The 21856-nt window shown below is 36.0% G+C and overlaps 1 protein-coding gene across 1 annotated transcript in view; it reads left to right on the top strand.

Moving 5' to 3' along the window:
* The window catches only part of LOC137393318 (calcium homeostasis endoplasmic reticulum protein-like), a 61768-nt gene that overhangs the window by 26422 nt on the left and 13490 nt on the right, over positions 1-21856 (top strand). Inside the window, exons 7-13 of the mRNA XM_068079815.1 lie at positions 22-72; positions 9413-9541; positions 12994-13267; positions 15166-15261; positions 17290-17444; positions 17873-18006; positions 18210-18332. Of these exons, the coding sequence (XP_067935916.1) occupies positions 22-72; positions 9413-9541; positions 12994-13267; positions 15166-15261; positions 17290-17444; positions 17873-18006; positions 18210-18332 (962 nt within the window). The remainder of the gene's footprint in view (positions 1-21; positions 73-9412; positions 9542-12993; positions 13268-15165; positions 15262-17289; positions 17445-17872; positions 18007-18209; positions 18333-21856) is intronic.

The raw sequence follows: 21856 nt of genomic DNA, 5'->3' as shown, positions 1-21856 counted from the left end.
TAGTCTGTTGGTTTGTTGCAGCTGCTGACGATATGGAGTCAGCACAAGTATTTCATACCAGAGATTATCGAGGTCAGTCACTGCACCTATTCTTCTGATCTCTGTTGATTGTAAACATCTCCCTACTGCAATGCTTTTAATCAAGTATCCGCCTAGTGCCATACATAGTGCCTGGGGAGCGAGTTGCAGCTAACAGGTTATTTTGAAGACGGATTTGTCAGCGAATTAATGCAATCCAGTCTTTTTTGCGTTTTTCCATGTTATCAACAAATAAAACTTGGCAGTCAGAAACTAGGCCGACAGTATTGTGAATAATGACTGGTTTTAATTATTTATGTGCCTGTCATCGCTCTAGCACTAGACTTAGTTCTAACCCAATTAGTTCTCTGCAAAAGATTTATTGACTAAATCTTATCACCGCTTTTCCTTGAGACAATCTTCGGTGGATGTTGTTGTTAGGGTTTTAATCTTCGACATGAGCTAGCATTCTTGTTGAAGTTTTAATGTCCAGAACTGGAGTTGTCTGCACCAATTAGATAAATATATTTACATATATATATAGATTGAACCCCGCGATACAACATTAATTTGTTCCGGTGTTGGCATCGTAAGGCGAAAATGTCGTATAGAGGGTTATAGAAACTAAATTTACCAGCCGATTCAGATACTGATCTGATATGCCAATTCTTATTGAAAAATAATCTGATTCAGATACCGAATCAGATTTTTTGTGTTGCAAAGATAATCGTTCATTTTATTATAAAAAATATAAATATTAATTTATGTATTGTTGTTAATAAAAATATCAACAACGTTAGCAGCACCTGTGAAAGAACAGCGTTTTTTTAGTTTATAGTAAGACCTGTAATAGTTTACTCGCAAGAACTAGCTCATCAAATGATCTGTAGGACCATAATTGTTTAGACTAACTTCAAAAGTTGATGTGGAAATAAATATAATATAAGAGAGAATCAAATTACATTCACAACCAAACCCAACAAACAATACGTTGTATCATCAGGATCGAGAGATAGATAACTTTATGCATCACCTGCTTGAATTACTTTCGTAATGTAAGTAAATAGATATATTACACTGCATACTTGTTTCCTTTCTTTGTTATCTTGTTATTGATTGTTATCTTGATTGGCTGCAATAAATCTCATTGCTGTAATTGGGAAATACCACACTTTGTGATCATGTCCTGACTAAAGCAAAAAGGTTCCTCAGCTATCTTGATCAGGCTATAGACATGAAATAAATAGTATAGCAGGCCCGGAATTCATTTGGTAGAAGTAAGGAATTTGCAGCTGATGATCTTTATCAGTGTAGCAGGCTAAAATACTATTGATCAGTAAAAATACAGTAGTTGATCTGTAAAAAGTATCTGAAGTTTAAGATTTTTTAAGAAAAGATCAACCAATACTGATTCAGATACTTAACGCCTATATCGTCACCGGTTCCGGTACCGAAAATGGGGCAACTCTAATAGAAACCCATAGTAATTATATAACGCCCTCTGGTAAAAAGAACATCAAAGTTCTTTATACGTACTAGTCGTGTTAAAAATGAGTAACAAAATGTATATTAATATATTAATCTTTATAAAATGAGTATAATAATCTTAGTAACCATAGTTACCTATAGTAACTTTAGTGTATTTAGTGGTTATGATCTCTGCAATAAAATGTAACGTTGCCATGTATGGTAGGCCTACAATGTACATATGGCGAAAACAATACCATGCGGAGGGGAGGAAAAACTATCGTGTTCTACATCCTAAAGGGAAAAATGTAAAACAGGGACGTCGTAACCCAAGGGGGTGCGGGGTTTATATATATATATATAATATAAATAAATTGTCTGTGCAAAGACTTTTTATTACCCGGGGGCATGGTTAGTGTATATACATATACACTAACATAGGGCCAGGTGTTGCCTGGTAATAAAAAGTCTTTGCACAGAAAAAAAAGTTTAACATATTACAACAGAGCTACCTTTCTAACTTTCCAACTTCATATTATGAAAGTGTTTTATGCAATCCAAATAAATTGAGAGAAAAAATAAAACAACTGTAAAGGTGTTTAAATCTGAACGTGAAATAATTAGCAAGTAATGGCTAAATAAAGTCTGTTTTGTTACGATTACAATGAAAAATTATTTGGTAATGATACAATTAATACGAACTGAGAAAACAAAATAAAAATCAGGAATATACTTAATTAATAATTAATAACAATTAGTACATAGAAGTTTCTATATAAAAAATATTACTGTTGCGGCAGAAGCTATCCATCAAAACTTTGAATTAGACGATACTGCTACCTCTTGATACTGGCGCAAACGTAAAAATGAGATATTGAAATTGGATACATCAGTGAAGGGTATCACAAGGAAATACGTCACGAGGGTACATTGTCCGCCCCAACAGAGAGAAAGAATGTAAAGACATTTCCTAGTCGAGAATGTCCATGTAAACATTTTTTAGTTTTACTATTTCTAGCAATTGCCCTTTTAAAGAACCAGAATTTGAAAACTAAAATTGTGCTGTTACAGTTGCACTGTAACAACACATTTGAAAATTACAAACTAAAAAGTTAGAAATGGATTTTGAAATGGTTTTTAAAAAGAAAAACAAACGTAATATTAACTAATAATAAAAAAAAATGCATACCCATTTAGCTTGCAACCTGCAATCGCGATAAGCATACTGTCGATAATATAGTTGAGATGAGAAGAACAGCTTGGTCTTATGGTTAGGGGGGAGTGTTTGCACACATATCATTGCTGTCAGCGTGAGTTCAATTCTAGTGCTCTGTGGATTTTTATTGCGAGATTTTAATTGCTATAACCGGGACACATCAGTGACAGAAAGCAAAAGACAAATTTTGAGATTTATGTATCATATTAATGTGTTGTTTCAATAAGGCAATCAAGCTAGAAAAGAGAACTCTAAGAGTTTAATATTAATATATTAATATTAATATATTAATATTAGTATATTAAAGCTAGATGGGTATTTATATGAGTAAAATCTTTTGTTTCTGCCATACGACTTTCTTGCTATATGATATCAACAGAGATTTCTCTCAAAATTCAAATTTAGCAGAATCAAACCAAAATAAAAAATCATAACCACTAAATACACTAAAGTTACTGTAGGTAACTATAGTTACTAAGGTTAACATATTATTCTGTTACAATTTTTTAATCAAAAATATGTACAGTATGTGTATAAAATTTTTGATGTTTTCTACTAGAGACTGTTTTCACTAGATAATTGCTGGGTTTCTATACTCCTCTAGATGATATTTCGCCTTACGATTCTAACACTGGAACCAATTAATATCGTATGGTGGGGTGTTTCCTGTATATATGTGCGTGTGCGCGCGCACACACATCGCGACGATATTACATCTTATACACCCAGTAGACATACTCTCTCTCTCTCGATTTGCTGTAACATAAACTTCACGTATGAACACGGTAGAAATGCTATGCTGACAATTCTGTCCAGAAATGATCTGTTTGAAGTTAACCTCGGAATTAGTCTTTAAAGTATATTTTGCTTAGTTTGATAATGTGGATATTTTGTCATAATTACACTTTATTCCAATCTCACAGAGCAATGTTTGCAGTGAGTTATGTCCCCTGAAGTGTAACAGGGGCCATATTGAGCCCACTTGTACTCTCTTGGGACCTCATTATTTTTACCTCACGTGAGATCTACTGATATGTCACACATCAATTGAATCCTATGATCGATGAATGTATTGCCTGGCCTTATGGGATTTCTGTCATGTTGTAATGCTACCTCCAAATGACGTCCATGTCTATGCAAAACTGTTTGCAAACAACATATTCCTTTAACTAAACAAGCCAGGCGTTCAAATAGAGGTTTCCGGTATGCGTGCTTTTGCTATTTTTATAGGCTACATTTTTTAAGTTATGTCGTGTCAGTCTCTCTTAAGTTATGTTATGTCAGTCTTCTCTTTTGCTCACAAACTGAGATGCTAAGAGAAATTCTGAACATAGTTTGTTGGAAATATTTGTTTGAATGTTATGCCACATTAGAACATTTGTGGCGAGGTAATTATATATAGATATTTTACCGTACATTGACATGGTTTATGTTTGAAACAAAACTTTTGATCTGCCGGACATTCATATTATAACGTTCTCAATATCGGTTCATATTAGATTTACAGAAACATTAATTTGTGAGATAAGATGCTTTATTGAAGATTTCATGTGTTTTCCTTTGTTCAAACTATAAAATAAATATCTATTCAGTTTTGAACATTAAAATTGTACCATTATAGCCTGTGCTAAACAAAATATTTCACATTGGCACTTACCTGAATCTAATCAAGTTCACATTGTCATCGTATTGTTGTAAGGCTTCAGCGGGTTGCACTATTGCATCATGTACAGCCAGTATAGATTCAATACATTCTCCAGCATTTTCAGTGTTTTGCTTATGAGTTTTAGCGAGCCAAAACGCTGCATTTAAATTGAATGTGCACCATAATTGACTAATGATATGCAAGTCTTTTTATTAAAAACTTCAAGGTCAATTATGTTGAATTTTGAAGTTTGTTTACTTTTGCATGTCTCCCAAATAATAGATGTCGTTGTGAGACAATGAAGCAACGTTGAGCTTGAAGTATATCCTTGACTGTTGCACTAAGAACTCACTGATTGTTAGTGTATAATATGCACATAATTTCATTGTTGACGTAGTTGCGTATGTAAATGGTGGCATTTTCTTAAAATAGACATAATTTGAATATGTTGTCTAGGGCTGCATACACTACCATATGCTTTTAGGATTTCCGTTCTGCTTTTGATGTAATCATGGTGTCACTTTAATATTATTTACTAGCTTTGGCAAGCCTGCAGAGGTGCTGTCGGCGCTGTGGCCTTGATATTTAAGCGGCAGCCATGCCTTTTTGACCGTTGTCCGGTTTAATCTCATTCTTTGCACTCAGTGCGCCTGGGTCATGTCTGATAAGACACGGCATGAGATAACATTCCAATTTTGGCGAGCTTTCACCTTTGTCTTTGCGATTTAGCCTTTGATTCGTACTTCGCGTTTAGGTTTCCTTAAAACTTTATGAATATGTTTCTTTTTGTCACCTTGTCTCAAACATAAAAGTTTATTTCGACAGGCACCTTGTAGTAATTTTTTAGTAAGGTTTCTGTTAATTAGATGTCATGAATGTATGAAATTGAATAACCTTTAAAGTTGGTCTGCTTTTTGTTGATATTGGAAACAGCTTGGCTTTTTATTTTTGGTTCTCAGTCTAAATGGTGTGTTTAGTAATTTGATAAGAGTTTTGGAAGATGTCCAACTTGTAGCATCCTTGTCTAATTCATTTGACAGACTATTAAAACCGTAAGTTGAAAAGGTGCCAAAAGCGCTTGTCGCATTGTCTCTCCTGTATTGTCCTACCTCCTGATACTCGAGAGCTTGCGACACTCGTGTTTGCTTCTCATTATCCTTGCTCTGTTTGTTTGTTGTTCAACGCTTACAAGTTGAATACTGTCAGCTATGTTGTCTAGAGACTATACAAACTCTCTTCTTACCATACAATGCTATGATTATCATCGTTACCTTGTATAAGCTGCAGCTATCCAATTGGACATCTTTCTTTTGTAGAACTTGTGCCTACTTTTTCACCCTGTTGTTTTGAAATTATGGAAAACGCTGTGTTATATACTGATAGAGTTGCTGTTACTTGAATAGATAAAAAAATTGACCGCTTTGTTTTCCTGTTGTGCAAAATTTGTATTTTTATTTTGCAGTTTTTTACTTGAGAAATCTTACAAAAAATTCAGAGTGTCGCTTATTGTTGCTTTTGTTAAAATTGAACTAAGTTGAAGACAAAGACTAAGCCGACTCTTATCAACATAAGTCATTTGTCAGTTCTTCGGCTTGCGATTGACTCGCTTTGCTGTTTCCGTCGCTGATGATGCGCGATAGAGAGAACCTTCCCATGATGAAGGTTTTCACGCTTTAAATAATTGTCTTTCATTCTAATCGGTTTGCTTCATATTTATAGAACTACGTATATTCTAACAACTTATGTTTCTTTATGTCACGGGTTATACAAGTACGGGTTATACAAGTACGTTATAGCCATGCTTTCATGTAAGCTCCCTTAAGGCCAGTCATAAATAGCACAAAGGTAGATAATAGATAGCATAATTTATGAGGTGCATGCAACAACCCACCCATATCCAACATGTAAAAAGAAAAGTCAATTGAGTTTCCAGATCAGCCTTTAGTTACCTAAATTATTAAAAATATTACATAGCCTGAGTTCTTGTAAGTTTTATCTTAGCTCTATTTGGTCAATCAGTTCATAAGGAATAACGGGCACAGCACACACAAAATGGGAGTTGTCTTACCAATTATATGAGAAGGTTATGCCAGGCATTGAGATAAGCTGCTTAGCTGTGAGACATTTCATCGCATATATGAAGAAGATAAAATTCTCATATTTAATCTGAAACAGATAAAATATGATCTGATAAAATATTTAGCAGAAATAGAAATAGAAACAGATAAAATATTTAGCATCTACATTACATTTTAGTAGAGAATGACATCTCATCGTATGTGAACCGGTCTAAAAAGTAAACAGATTTTATGGGAGGGTACGGGAGGGTATATTGGCTATGAAAACAAAGTACATTATATAGGCTCTCACGTTTCCCTATGCATAGGTGTGACCGTTATACTTGCGGACTCTGTACATTACTGTCTCAAGCTACCCTCCCGATACTTCCAGTCCCAAACAGTTCTAGTTACAACCAGTTTATAGGGTTTTACTTGGTCATGTCCGATATACCCGTGTCAAAAATCATGGTAATGTGGTTGTCAGATGATGAGAGTTCTAGTAGGCAAAGTTTGTTAACAAAGTTTCAAAATCTACTCATACTTTTCATTTGAAAAGGTAGTTGAAACATTACTACCAAAACTTTCTATTTCTAGATAAATAAATGTCGCCGTCAACTTTCTTAGAGGCGTTAACAATAACATGTCTGCATTTTAAAATATCGAACACAGCGAAATGAGATTTTTATGTTAGGTGAATTTTAAGTTACTCTATTTTCTTTTCTTTCAAATAGCAGACACCGTGAATGCTCACTAGGAGTAATGCTTCGGTTTTGCACCGTGTTTTGTAGATCTCTTGGTCCAACAATGTTATTTGGTGCATAGTTTTTGCTATTAGACATTAGCTAATGCATGCATGGAAATTGGATAATTTAAATTCAACAGGAAAAAGAGGCAGCCATAGCTTAGTCGTTAGATATTTTGGTAGACTACTAGCAGGCTGAGGGTGAGTTCGTATAAAAAATTCTTGTCGGAGAGAAATTGATTTTAAACGACTCTGTTATAAAATTGTCCATTTTTCGCACGTTGACAATAGAACTCAAAATAGTATTGTTTAAACAAGATTAACATTGGAGTTGTCCGTACTAACAAAAGCCTCTTTAAGATGAGCTTGAGAGGGGTCTTTGACGTTACCCTGGGGTTGTTTGTGAACTAACGCTTACAATTCTATGAAAGTATAACTTTATACATCAGTTATTGCGATGGAGTTGCAGATAAATGAAATGTTAACGGTAATTTCATGCCCAGATTAAACCTAATATGCCAATAATGTTTTGATGCAAGTGTTTTGCATAAAAATTGCATTGCGATAACTATTATCCACTTGTAGCCACTTTGTTCACTTGGGTAATGTTTCATATTCCCCATCATTTTTTTGTCATTTAACATCCCACATAAAAAATTATGGCATGACCGGTGATATTATATCTATCTGGATAATACTGGTCCATGGAAATTCAGAGGGTCTGGAGAAGAGGACTTGAAGCGATACGATACACTTATCTTGTGTTGTCTAGCGTTTTGGTCATACTGCGTATACTTACTGTATGTCAGAATATCACAATGGTACTTCAACACGGAAGAACACTAAACAGAAGGTATAACAGTCGTACGCGCGATACCGATCAGATGTGTAACGAGGCAGTTGTGAACTTTACACAACTGTCTGCCATTGGCCATGTTCCCACATGAACGTGTAATAGCAGACGTTATAAGGTTAAGATACCGGTGAAGGTGTAAAGGTGAAGGTTCTTTAGCCTCTAATGTTTGCTCGAATATTTTCATAATTTGACATTTCCTGTTCTGAAAACCTGGATAGCGTTTTTCCAACCACAATTTTTTGAATATTTTTGTATCCACGAGTTTTACGACTCATTCATGTTGTTAAAATCAACACCCTGGGCTGTGTAAATGCTTGCTATGTTTCTACCTCCACAAACTATTTTTTTTAGAATGAAGAAATGGTTTTTCATGTAAAACATCTGCTTTCCGTATTCAAACACCTTTTATGGTGTTTAAATTAAGTTTTAGAAATTTTTAACCATTGTTGTTGCTTATAACTTTTTCTAAATATTTGTTCAACATTTGCTTTGTTTGTGATTTGTTTAAAATTATATAGTACAAGTTGTCAGAAGATTTAATTTGAGTTTATGACATTAAAAAGCTAAAAAAACTTTAAACATAAATGGCTTTGTATCACGGCTTCCTAAAATGAAAACTGCAAACAACAAATATCAAAATTCAAAAGTGCCAATGCTATAATATGTGGCGCAAATCTGCTAACTTTGAATAAAAAATTGCATAAAATCTGTCAACTGTTATACAACTGTTACAGTTACATGATGTATTGATGCAATTAGACCATGACTTTCTGTGTCACGTTGCTACATCACTCCTTCTTCGTTGAAGTTTGTGGTTTTGCTGGCTATTTAATTGTCAATTATTGTATATATATAACTACCGCTTGCGTATATATAACTATATGCGCATGCGATAGTTATATATATATGGATGGATTACGTGTATTCGCCTCAAACTTACCATCATGTGATTTAATGAATTACCATAAACAAACAGCTGTTACTGTTTTTTGGCTGTAAATACACAGAACAGTCGGACAATGTTATATCCTTGCCAACTCATAAAAATTGCTAATCATTTGAGTCACTCTTTTTCAACATTAGAAGTTCATCGAATTGATAATGGGTTGCCGAGCAACATAATATATGTAGAGTCTACTTTTAGCATTTAACAGCTTTAAACAATACTGTTTTATAGCAGATCTTTATGGCTTCTGGCATGCAATTTGTCTCGAACCGAAATCGTCAACGACATTTTGTTAACATTTGAATGCTCTGTTTATGTCAGTTTTAATGCTATTTAAGAATACATGAAGTAGTACAGTGATAAATATTAGGTTTTTACTGTTAATATTCATGGCACAACACTGTGTTATATATACACTGTAAATTATATTATATTTGAAAAGCATGGTTTTTCTCAAAACAGGCCTTGGAGAACCCTGCTGATTCATACAACAGGTTTCAGGAAGATTTGATCACTAAAAACGAGGATGTAGTCGCTCAAGTGAATCAGGCTGGGGTGAATAAGCTTCAGGCACTCACAGCTCAGCATCAGGTAATGAATGATCTTACCCTCTGAAACCCAGTTCGCATGAGCACAAATCTTCAATGAGAGATTGTAACAAAATTCGTTTGAGTCAAAATGTTAGATTCCTTAAAGGTTTAATTGCAACAAAATTCACATTACAGTTATTTGGTATCTCAAGGTTCACCATGTCTTACTCTGCTGTGTTGTAGGTGCAAAATATGTGGAAAGGTGATTACAAGCTCTTAAAAGCTCAAAAACGAACATTTATTCGCAGCCATCTCAAAATTATTTCGATGACGTACTCAAACATTGTGATTATTGTTTCACACGTGATGTTATCACTTGAAATTAAAGGCCAATAAAAGGCTTAATTTAAAACGTCCTGTAGCACTAGCTTCTACGGAAAGCCCGTATCAAATATACATTGTAGATGCTCGCTAATTTACAGTTTTGTTTCGGCTTGATCTAATCCTCTAGTCAAAATCTGATCATGTGCCCCATACTTCCTGCCAAATGGCACGAACAATTTCTGCAGCATTTTTCGAATATTACAGGTGACCAACAGGCTGGTCATGTTTATCAGAGGATGATGTGCACTCCTTCGAGCTAAGATTGAAAAATTAAACGAATTTTTACAGTAGGTTTTGAGATATCAATGCTCAAAGTGACAGCATTACAATGATGATGAAATGACGCGTAAGGACAATTATAGACATGATTTTATTAAATGCGTGGAGTATATTTGTGAAAATATTTCGACGAATGAGGTTGCATGATAGTGTAAATAGAAAGCCATTGTGTTCAGCTATGACCCATTTGAGCCGTTTTGGAAAAGGATTCCAATCTACGGCGTTTTCGTGATTGCTGCGATTAACTGTTTGTTTTTGAGCTTTTAAGAGCTTGTAATCATATTTCCTCATATTTTGAACCTACAACACAACAGAGTAAGACATGGTGAATCTTTTGATACCAAATAACGATAATGTAAATTTTGTTGCAAGTCAAGCTTTACGGTTTGATGACGAATCGAGCATTGCTGGATTTCCCAAATTACTTAAAGAATAGAGAAAGCATAATAATATTATGCTTTATTAGTTATCTTGAGGTGTTGACTGATGTTCTAAAAAAAGAATCAAGGAGATTGACCCTCTAGAAGCTGAGATATAGACAGCCAAACACAGGTCTACCTAATAAAGAATCAGAGGAAAACCCTTCGAAAATCCCGAAAACTATGACGTATAAAATCGACTTAATGGTCATGTGCCGGAGTTGCGCACCCTTACCGCCGTTACTTATAATGATTGTTTTGGCTACGAGATGTGAAACGCTTCTCGCGATAGTAAATAATTTACATACTAGCTCTGGTTTCTCAGGAAAATCATCCAAACATTGTGTGGTAAAGGCATTTGCCCACAACCCCTCGCCATGATTTTTTAAAGCAGAAGAGCAGATTTTGACTATTGTGCTTCAAATTTTAACTCGATCTCCACGGATATGCTCCGAAGATCATCTGTTCAACGAACGGCGCGTGTATAGTCTATATGCGATATCCGCGATTGCAGTTTGTTTAGAATACGAAATAGGAATGGGACTTTTTGTTGCTTCATCATTTTTCTACTGTGTATCTACTGCAGCATTCAGTTGATTTTCATGATTATCGTCACTATTAACAGACTGGAAGTTCACTACAGCCATAATCTTAAAAAGACTAACTTGACCGTGCTGCTCTTGCTATAAGAAAAGAAAACGATAACTTTTGCTTTGATTTTTCTATTGATCTATTATCTTATCTATGATTATTTTTTATGATTTATATAATATTCATAATGCATATTATACAAAATAATAATATAACTGCGTATAGAATAAATGATGTAACTAATATAATTTGTAGAAAATTCCAAATGATAACCGAGATTGATGTAATTGATTCTATTTATTAGCTATAGTTAAAAAAATCTGAACAACGCTAAAGATGAGTCTGAATAGGGAAGCTAAGTAGGAGAACAACAAAACTGAGCTGAACTAGCAAGATAGCGAAATAATAGATGCGTGTAATTATTTTATGCTAAAACTAATCTACACGTCAGAGGGACTGGTTCGGAATTCTAGGAGCGATGATTGTTAGGCCCAATTTGATTGTTCTATACTTCCAGGGATTAAACCAATTAAAACGCCGTGATTGTTATAGGAGAGCGCATTAGTTGACTTAATTGACCAATGACACACAAGTCGATTTCATACGTCATATATTGATGATTACCAAAACACTTTTGTTTTTTGGTAGACCTGTGTTTGGCTGGCTATATCTCAGCTTCTGGTTGGTCAATCTCCTTGATTCTTTTTTTAGAACATCAGTCAACACTTCAAGATGAATAATAAAGCATAATAATATTATGCTTTCTCTATTCTTTAAAGATTAAGTTTGATATGATTGGGTAGTTAAACGCTTTTTTTCACTTTCCTATTGGATGAAACTACACGTAGATCTATACTATTGGCTAATTATTCGCAGAAAGTAATAAAGTTCAGACTTGTGCAGAATAAAGCTTGTATTATCATTGGCCGAATTGCTGAGTAAGACAGAATGGTCCGAGAGGGTTTGGTTAAATATTGGCAACCAGATGAAACTAGTGTTTCGTTTGAGATCCGAACTCGTGTGAACTGGGCATCAGATCTAATTATGTGATTTCATGCCTGTGACAAAAAGCGGGTCACAGCTAGGCAATGCTTTCTAGCTAAATACTTCAATGAAAGTTAACAAACTGTCTGAGTGTCCACTTTGATAAATGAAGCCTTTTGGTATGTTTTTCTCAATTTCACACAATGTCGAGATTTTTAATATATGCGCCATGTTGTCTACTGACTATTGTGTATGTATATTAAAGGACACCGTCACCGATTATTTCGCCATTTTTATTTTACATAAATTACTTTATAACAATGATGGCTTCATTATTTTTGTGACCTTTCCAAATACAAAGTGTGTGCCCTGGCAGTCACAAAATTGGCTAATGAAGGAGACTCGAATGATGCAAAAGCATTATGTAGTGCCAATCTTATGAACCGCTCTTGGCAGATAATTAGTGACCTTGTGTAGTCCGTATCATATGTTCTGCGCATGCCTTATGGTTCCTGTGTTTCCATTCACGTAAGATATGCGTGGTGGGTTCTGTGTCTAGCCACTTCTCCTTCTCTAGAGCAATCACTTCATTCCTGATAGTTGATAAGGATTCATATTTCTGTACCAAAGTTGTATCAATGCTATGTCTAACTAGGGGTGCTACTTTTGCGCCACACTCTGTTAGTTTCTCTCTGTCGTTTGCTTATGATTTGCGTTTTTTCTTCTACATTTTGTGTCCGTCTAGAGCTGTTAGTGCACCTTGATTACCATTGAAAGCTGTCTGGTTCAATCTTGTAAAATGAGAGTTGTCCATAAGTTTGTTTTTCTGCTAGTACACATCTGTATAACTTTCAAGGAGTTTTCCAATCACCTTAACGATGAACTCCGCAAACTACAACAGCAGTATGAGAGTGAGAAAAGTGCAGTGGTTTTGGCTCAAAAACCCTTACAGCCACCTCCTGCACAGCCCATTATACAGCCAACTGTACAGACTCCACCGCAGTCAACTGGGCAGCCTTCAGCGCAACCGTTGGGCCCGAATCATCCAAATATGCCGTCTCATTTTGGTGCGCCACAGCAGAATTCGCCTCAGGGCCACCTGACGGGTGGACAACCACCGCCTATGCCAGGTAACTGGGAGTTGTGGGCTTTTGTTGATAGGGAGACAAATCTCTTTAGAATTGTTAGCTATTTATCGTAGTCACTTTGTTTTTCAAATTAAAATAACGGGAGTTATTCCAATGTTAAGTTTCCTTAATCTCATTTGTTTTGCCCCATAACAGTGCGATCGTATTGCGCTATTACAGTAGGCAATAAATGCGTATCATCGATGCTATCATAAGACTAGATGTCCAGATGTAGCTCAAATGTTTGTATAACTTTATAGCTTACCCATAACGCACTAGAGGATATTAGAGTTTGCTGTCGTTTCCGCTAGTCAGCTATTTGTACTAACACAATTCATTTTCAACTGGTCTAGTCAGCTGAGGCTTGCAAAACTCTTTTCTCGTCTACTTACAGTTTATTGATCTTCACTACATAAACCAGCCAACAGCAGTTCCTTTTTTATTGGTTAAGTTGGTAAGAGTTCTGTCAGTCTGCAATTTTGGTTGGGGAGTTAGCATATCGTCACCTCTTTGAGCAGCGTTAACTTGTTAAGACATTTTATTGTATCTTGTAAAAAACTGTCTGTTTGTTTAGGCGTTGATTTATTTACATTGGTATAGGAAATTGTGCTCTCCTGTGACTATATAAGCTTTAGGTTAGGGAATACAAAACATATTCTCCGGTTATTTTTTTCTACAACTATAAATGTATGCAGGAATTCATATCCAAGAACATTTAAGTACATTTTTGTATTCTCACTGGACTTTTGTGACTGTATTATGTGAGCTCACAGCATTTTCACTTATGCTATTTCTGAGGGTTTCTGAGAGGTTTGCTTGTTACAATAATTTTCGTCTCATTGGCTATGAATAACCAACATGTTGTATTATTTAAGATCTGTCTCGGAAAATACAAGGTAGAGATATTAGGGTGTTGGCAAGTTATTACATGCTATGGAATTTTCAGGCCTCAATCAGTCACACAACAAATAGTGGTAAAAGAACTATTTTGGTGTCTTACGCATTAAGTGCTTATGAAAGTGTGGATGTTATTTGAACTAGTTTTAAGCAAATGCTGCTGAGGTGGTGGGATAAAATTTAAATTTTTCAGTTTAAACCATAAAAGCGCGGAGTGTTCAGTCGCAAAACTGGACTAGTAGTAAACACTAGAGTTATCTTCCCTTCGTTGAAAAGTTTTGTTAGATGCATACATGTAGTGGGATTTGTACAGCAGTAATGCATTTCTTATGTGTCAATTGAGGCTTTATTCTCAGTTTTAGACTGATGAACTGTTCAAGCTGCTCTAAATACCATGAGCATCAGTTTTTGTGATTTCAGAAACGCTATTACTTTAAAGTCAGAAAAAGGAACTCCTTTGAGACACTCTTACTTAAATTGGAACAGTGTCACAAAGAATTTGCTTGCAAAAATGTTAGCAAATTCACAGCATTAAGGAAAGCTGTTGAACAGAGTAGAAAGTATATGTGTCAAAAAAGCCGACAGCAAATTAACTTACATCAATATGGAGATTTGAAAATCAACAATTCATTAACCTTCTTGAACACATACCCCAATACTATCCCATTTTAACCCTGATGGATGTTCGGTTAGACAGCGCTAATTACTATGTCATGAATGCTACCTTCAGCAGTTGCCAGAGTAAAAAAAGATTGAAATATCGTTCAGTGAAGCTCTGACGCAACTAGAAAGAAACACCCACGAAAAGAGTTGAAGAGAAAATCTGCCACTATCATACCGACACACTTTGTATGTGAATGGAATGACCACATTTATTAATAGAGCAAAGCAAAAAGCAAGGCATATGGCAGACTGCATGACAAATAATACTGATGCTACACAGGCCTTCCACTTCATATACTCTGTATCCATTGTATTTGGTAAGATGTAACCTTACATTGCAGATATACCACCCATGCCAAAACCAGCCTTACTACAGACTCCAGCTCAGCCATTTGATTTAAACCAGCCTCCCCCGCGGTTCAATACAATGCCTCCTAGTAAGTGACATTCCTCTCTAGTTGTTGATTTAGCATAATGAAGTTTCGCTGTTCTAGCAGCAAAGGATTCATAAAGTTTGGACGGTTATTTGCCACTCGTTGTTATCGAGTGATTTAATTTGGATGGGAATAGAGTTGGTAACTTTTGTTACCTGCGCTGCCGGAAGAGCTGATTGGCCAGCTGATGCTGTCGGTAATAATACTAAATGAAGGGAATAAACTGCACCAATAAATAATAACTATCTTTTTTTATTAGCCAAATATACTTAATCAACATATTCTTGGGTGGTAATAAAAATATTACAGTAGTGTGCAAACAAAACCGGTCCCCTTTGTTGGAAAAATAAAATTCTCATATACAGCATTGTTATTCATTGTGAGTTAAGTCAGTAGCCATAAATTATATATTAAATTAATCCTCATCTTGTCCTGATTTCAACTATATAAACCAAACAGCTGTAAAATTATGTATTTGAATGATTATGTAGGCTAATTTCTGAACGTTTCATAGTATTAAAGGTTGAAGATAACAATCTATACAGACATGATCAGACCACATACAGTTTTACTTGCTTATTTTAAGTTATATACATGTATATGACTGTGATGAGATGAAGGCTTTGAGTTGTTATGCTTCTTTTGCTGGATTTGTGACAACCAGTTTATTCAGTCAACACTCAGGTTATGCCTTCTAACAGCTGTCTAGTAGTGGTGCCTTTTAAAAGCTGTCTAGTAGCGGTGCCTTCTAACAGCTATCTATTAGTGGTGCCTTCTAACAGCCGTCTAGTAGTGGTGCTTTCTGACAGCTGTCAAGTAATGGTGCCTTCTGACAGCTGTCTAATAGTGGTGCCTTCTAACAGCTGTCTAGTAGTGGTGCCTTTTAAAAGCTGTCTAGTAGGGGTGCCTACTAACAGCTCTCTAGTAGTGGTGCCTTCTGACTGCTGTCTAGCCCTTTCACTGCCAACCATGTACAAATTCGGGTATCTGCCTAGTGCCAGTCATTTTAACGAAAATTGCCGATATTGGCTCATGATATGTGTACAGTATTTTTTTCAATTTCAATCTCTATCTAGAACATTTTTGTTACATATTTTATTTTGCCAACATTTTAACCAACATTGCTATGCAAAAATTCAATGGATCTATACTTTGTGTGATGATAAAGCTATGTGAAGCTACAATCGCTGCGAAGCTAAAACGATCCTCTACAATGTTCCTTACTCTTGCAAAACTATTACTTTCACCACTATCAGAGATAGTGCTGCTACTTTAACTATCTATATAATCACGAAAATCTGAATCTGAATTGGCTATAATGTCATCAACATCACTAATTACCTGTTTTCTGACTCACGCGCAGTACTTAATGAACTCACACAAAACATGTTTGTTTTTAGATTAGAAATTCTCAAACAAAAGTTTAAAATTGCTTCGTTGTTTTAGGCTAATTTTATAGAGAAATCTTCGGACAACACTGTCAATATCATAAAAGTCTTAAACACCATGGGTTATGTTGTCAACGAATAATAAAATCAGGTTATTACGCAATTGCTGGGAAAGTCGCAATAATGCGTCTATGGCAGTGGACCCTAGAAAACGCATGGATGCGTTTATGGCAGCGACGCCGAGTAGCCGACGATCGCGCGCTTTCGCCGACGATCGCGTGCTTTCGTCGCCGACTTGGCCGACCGGCTCGCCAAAAGGGCTAGTAGTGGTGCCTTCTAACAGCTGTCTAGTAGTGGTGCCTTCTGACAGCTGTCTAGTAGTGGTGCCTTCTAACATCTGTCTAGTAGTGGTGCCTTCTGACAGCTGTATAGTAGTGGTGCCTTCTGACAGCTGTCTATTAGTGATGTCTTTGCAAGATAGGTAAGGATTTTGGTAGTTTGTGATTTTATGAAGACAGAAATTTAATCTTGCCTCTTACAAAGTTTTTCATTAAACTGTTATTTTCTGACAGATCAGATGGTTTTAGATCTTCAGACAGCTCTCTATCCTATAGCACTGTTTGTCTTTTCAATATGTTGACAGATTTCAATGCTAATGTTCCTCCACCTATGCTCAACATGTCTCAGCCTCCACCCAGAGTTCCGAGATTTCCTCCACCGAATCTTTCTTCAGAAGACCTTATTCCTACAGCTCCTTACTTTGATTTGCCAGCTGGTCTCATGGTGCCTCTCGTTAAGGTGATTTTAGTTGATTTTTATTGGCCGACAATTCACATAGTTTTGGCATGCATCGCGTCTCAGCCATGAGCCCACTGTATTACCATGTGTCAGTGTTACAGTCCAGTTATATTTGTTTGTTTGGAGTTGTGTTCTTATGATTAAGTTTTTCTTTAATTTCTCTGTCATTTGATAGCCATTGTACTTGAGTAATACAAAACTTTGATGGTCTTTAGCGCTTAGAAAACATGACTTGGTGAAAGCCACAAAATTTATGACTGTGTCGTAATCGTTGCTTAGGTTTTTTGCGCATTTTTTTGGGTAGGCAGAAAATAATTTATTTTTTTACTCCAGTTTCTAAGTTTTTTTGTTGGAATGCAAAACAATTAGGATCTTTGTTCATCTAGTTTTCATTGGCGTGTTAGCTTGGCTTGTTCTGGTTTATATAGTTAGCGGAGGTCGACTACAAGCCACTGAACCCTAAGGCTATCCGGCTGCCTCCTCCTGCTCCACCAACAGATAGGCTGGTCATGGCTGTGGAAGCATTTTACATGCCTCCATCTCACGACTGTCCTGTGGATGCGTGAGTATTTATTCTAAGGTCAAGGTCACCATTTTTACATATGTGAATGTATATAGAGTATAGCCATCTTTAGCAAGGGAAACAGGTTTTCGGTTAACCATTAGATTTATGAAATGACAAGAATTCAGTGATGTAATCACAGAATTCTGTGTCCTGAAAAAATATCTGTTTCCTAGTCAGGGTTCTTTTTGTCTTCTAAGCAGAGAAGGCTGGGAGAAGTTGGGCCTCTTTGAATATTATCAAGGAAAGAAGGATGCCAAGCAACGTTTGCAGGAAGAACGGGAGAGGCAGATAAAAGAAGAAAAACGTTTCAAGGAAACCAAAAGGTAGCTGTTATAGAAAGCTCAACTTTTATGGGCACGATAGCTAGGTGCCATCTAGTGTAACTGGGAGTAGCTAGGTGCCATCTAGTGTAACTGGGAGTAGCTAGGTGCCATCTAGTGTAACTGGGAGTAGCTAGGTGTCATCTAGTGTAACTGGGAGTAGCTAGGTGCCATCTAGTGTAACTGGGAGTAGCTAGGTGCCATCTAGTGTAACTGGGAGTAGCTAGGTGCCATCTAGTGTGACTAGGAGTAGCTAGGTGCCATCTAGTGTAACTGGGAGTAGCTAGGTGCCATCTAGTGTAACTGGGAGTAGCTAGGTGCCATCTAGTGTAACTGGGAGTAGCTAGGTGCCATCTAGTGTAACTGGAAGTAGTTAGGTGTCATCTAGTGTAACCAGGAGTAGCTAGTTGTTATCTAGTGTTGTGGAAGTAGTTGTGTGTCATTTAGTGTGACTAGGAGTAGCTAGGTGTCATCTAATGTAAATGGAAGTGCATGTAGTTTGGTGTCATCTAGTATGACTAGGAGTAGTTAGGTGTCAACTATTAGATGGTGAATCATCTAATCGTTACGAAGAAGAAAGCGGTGCGATGAAAAGAAAGCTGAAAATGGGTAAAAATGGATAAGCTTGTCATATTTAAAGCTAAAAAAATTTCAAATAGAAACAAAAATATGTTCATGAAAAATATGTTATGTTCATGTTAAAACTTGAACCCAAGCAGGATAGAAGACTTCTCTTTGCTGTTTAATCTGCACTTTTGTCTGGTTGTGTGCTGCACCTTCACGTATGCTAAGTGCCAGATTTTCCTAATATGTAACAAGTTAGGTGATGGAATATTTTATCCAAGTGCCTAGCATTATATTACTGTTCAAGGCGTTTAAAATCTATTTGCTATGACCAGGACAGTGGGAGAACAGCTCTTTTTCCCACAAAAAAATGTTTCGCTAACTTGAAAGCATTTGTCGAAGCTTTCCATTTAAATCCACTTTAAAGCACATAAATTACATAATATTTTTTTATTATATATTTCAATACATCAGAGTCTTGGCTTCCGAATGAGCCTATATTCAATACACAAAGAATTATAGAACTATGAAAAACAGGGTGTCAAAAGTATGTCTTGCAAAAAAACCACTTGGTTCAAGTTCTCAAAATGTGTTGTCACAATTATTATTTCGCCTTAGCTAGTCGATCCCTTTCGTTGCCATTGAGGCTGCGCTTTTTTGTGACAATCGGTGCTGTTAAACCCGGAGAGCGCTAATACTAAACTAGGATTCTAGATAATCAACAATGCCCGGGATCGTGCTAACGCCCGACCAATACAAACACATGTTCTGGGGTAATTAATTATGCTTCAATAAATGTACTGTTGTTGATAAAGGTAATGAAATCACATCGATGAAATTGTGACCTGCGGTTGCGTGGCCCTAGGACTATATGTCAATCGCACTTTCGCGAGATCACGCAATGCTTGAAACTAATTAGTCTCAGTCGCGACCCTCAACATCACGATAAAATGAGAGAGCTAGTGCATAATATCATCGGGAAAACATAGTATGGTGCTTGGAATCTGAGTTATATATCATAGAAATAATCTGTGCATGGAAAACTAATGACACGGATTCCTTTGTCATCTTCATTGGTTCTCTGGAGTTGTCCTTTCGTCGCCTGTCACTAGCGTCATTATCGTAGTTGATAAATATAAGCGGTAAGCAATAAAATAGGCGGTAAGAGCACACAACACCGCATATGAAAATTGTGACGTCACAATTTCCGAGCCTATGCCAGTAAACATTTCTGCGGCAGAGCTCTGGGGAAATCTTATAAACACCAACCAATGTCTGTCTCACCATGTCAAACAATGGCTCATCCGAAAGCCAAGACTCTGATGTATTGAAATATACGATAAAAAAATTATGTAATTTATGTGCTTTAAAAAAATTGTAGGTATTATAAGCACTACTATTCAACTGTTTTAAGTGAACTGAACCAATAGATTCAAATGAGCTGAACCAATAGATGTTAAAATGTCAAGTGCGCATGGATTGGCTAAACCAATCAAAATATTCTTATTTTTATTGGCTCAATAAAAGTGCATTTACACCAGGGCAATTTATTAGAGTTGCTTTCATGCTGACAAACTCTGATGTAATCGCACCTTAAAATTATTTCGCTGGTCCATCTAAGTATAAAATTATATCGCTGGTCCACCTAAGTATAAAATTATATCGTTGGTCTAATTAAGTATAAAATTATATCGCTGGTCCACCTAAGTATAAAATTATATCGCTGGTCCACCTAAGTATAAAATTATATCGTTGGTCTAATTAAGTATAAAATTATATCGCTGGTCCACCTAAGTATAAAATTATATCGCTGGTCCACCTAAGTATAAAATTATATCGCTGGTCCACCTAAGTATAAAATTATATCGCTGGTCCACCTAAGTATAAAATTGAAACTACACCTCAGTGTTTATGTTATGTTTATGATGTTAAAGCTACAAAAGAGGAAACAGCTGGAGCTGTTGTACTTACTAGTGTGGTAGATAGTCACCCCAAAGCTGTCAGTTTTAAACCATTGTTTCCGGAAGGCTGGCGAGAAAATTATTTTCTCGAATTCTGAAATTAGTTTTCTTACAAGATCTAATGGAGATGTTTGGTCCTAAGGCTAGTTTAGTCTCATGTAATATCAAATAGTTTGGCCATATTTTCGGACTAGTCGGGTAAATGGGGCTCTTAACCGGATGCTAGTAACCCGCTGTAGCTTTAGTTCATTTTTCAATGTCCAAACGGGCCAATCGGAGATCACGTCGGTTTTTCAGTTGGGAACGCTTCTTTTTACTTCTCAATTATTGGTAAACAAATGAACAAGTTTATATTGAAGTACCATTAGCGCTGACGGTTCTATATCAGGCGTTATTCACAAATACTACCAGTAAGTGAATTGCTCAAAACTATCTGTTCCTATAAGTAGTTGTGTCCCATCGCAATCCTCTTTAAGAGGTAACTGCGAGTAAGTCATTTCTTCAGGTCGACGATTAGTATGATGAGTAAGTTTGGTTTTGTGAAGCGGTGTAAAAGCTGCACGCGCATACTGGCGAAATGTATCGCCGACACATAGACCTGTGTAGATATTTGCTATGGCTCAACATATCGAAGTTACCTAAATATGCGTCGAGTTAACAAATAAGTTGACCAATATGAATGTGTGAAGGTTATGACATTTTTGATTGATTTTCCGTCACCATCATTGAAGTATTGTCTGCATATTTATTAATTAATATGGATCGTTAATAATTTGTGATAGTAATATAATCATGTTAATCATAATAATAGTAGTAACATTAATACAGCTATTTGCATTGCTGTATTTTTGCTCAAGGAAGCAATTCCGTCTTGGCGATGAAGACAGCCCAAGTACAAATGCACTTCAAGTTTTTGACATTAATTCAACTCTAAACAAAAGGGTTTTGACACATTTAATTGTCAAAAATTTATCTGGAATGTTTCATCAACAGATTCAATTT

The sequence above is a fragment of the Watersipora subatra genome, chromosome 4, assembly GCF_963576615.1.
Source record: "Watersipora subatra chromosome 4, tzWatSuba1.1, whole genome shotgun sequence".
Lineage (NCBI taxonomy): Eukaryota > Metazoa > Bryozoa > Gymnolaemata > Cheilostomatida > Watersiporidae > Watersipora > Watersipora subatra.
This window is presented reverse-complemented; position numbering and strand designations above follow the sequence as displayed.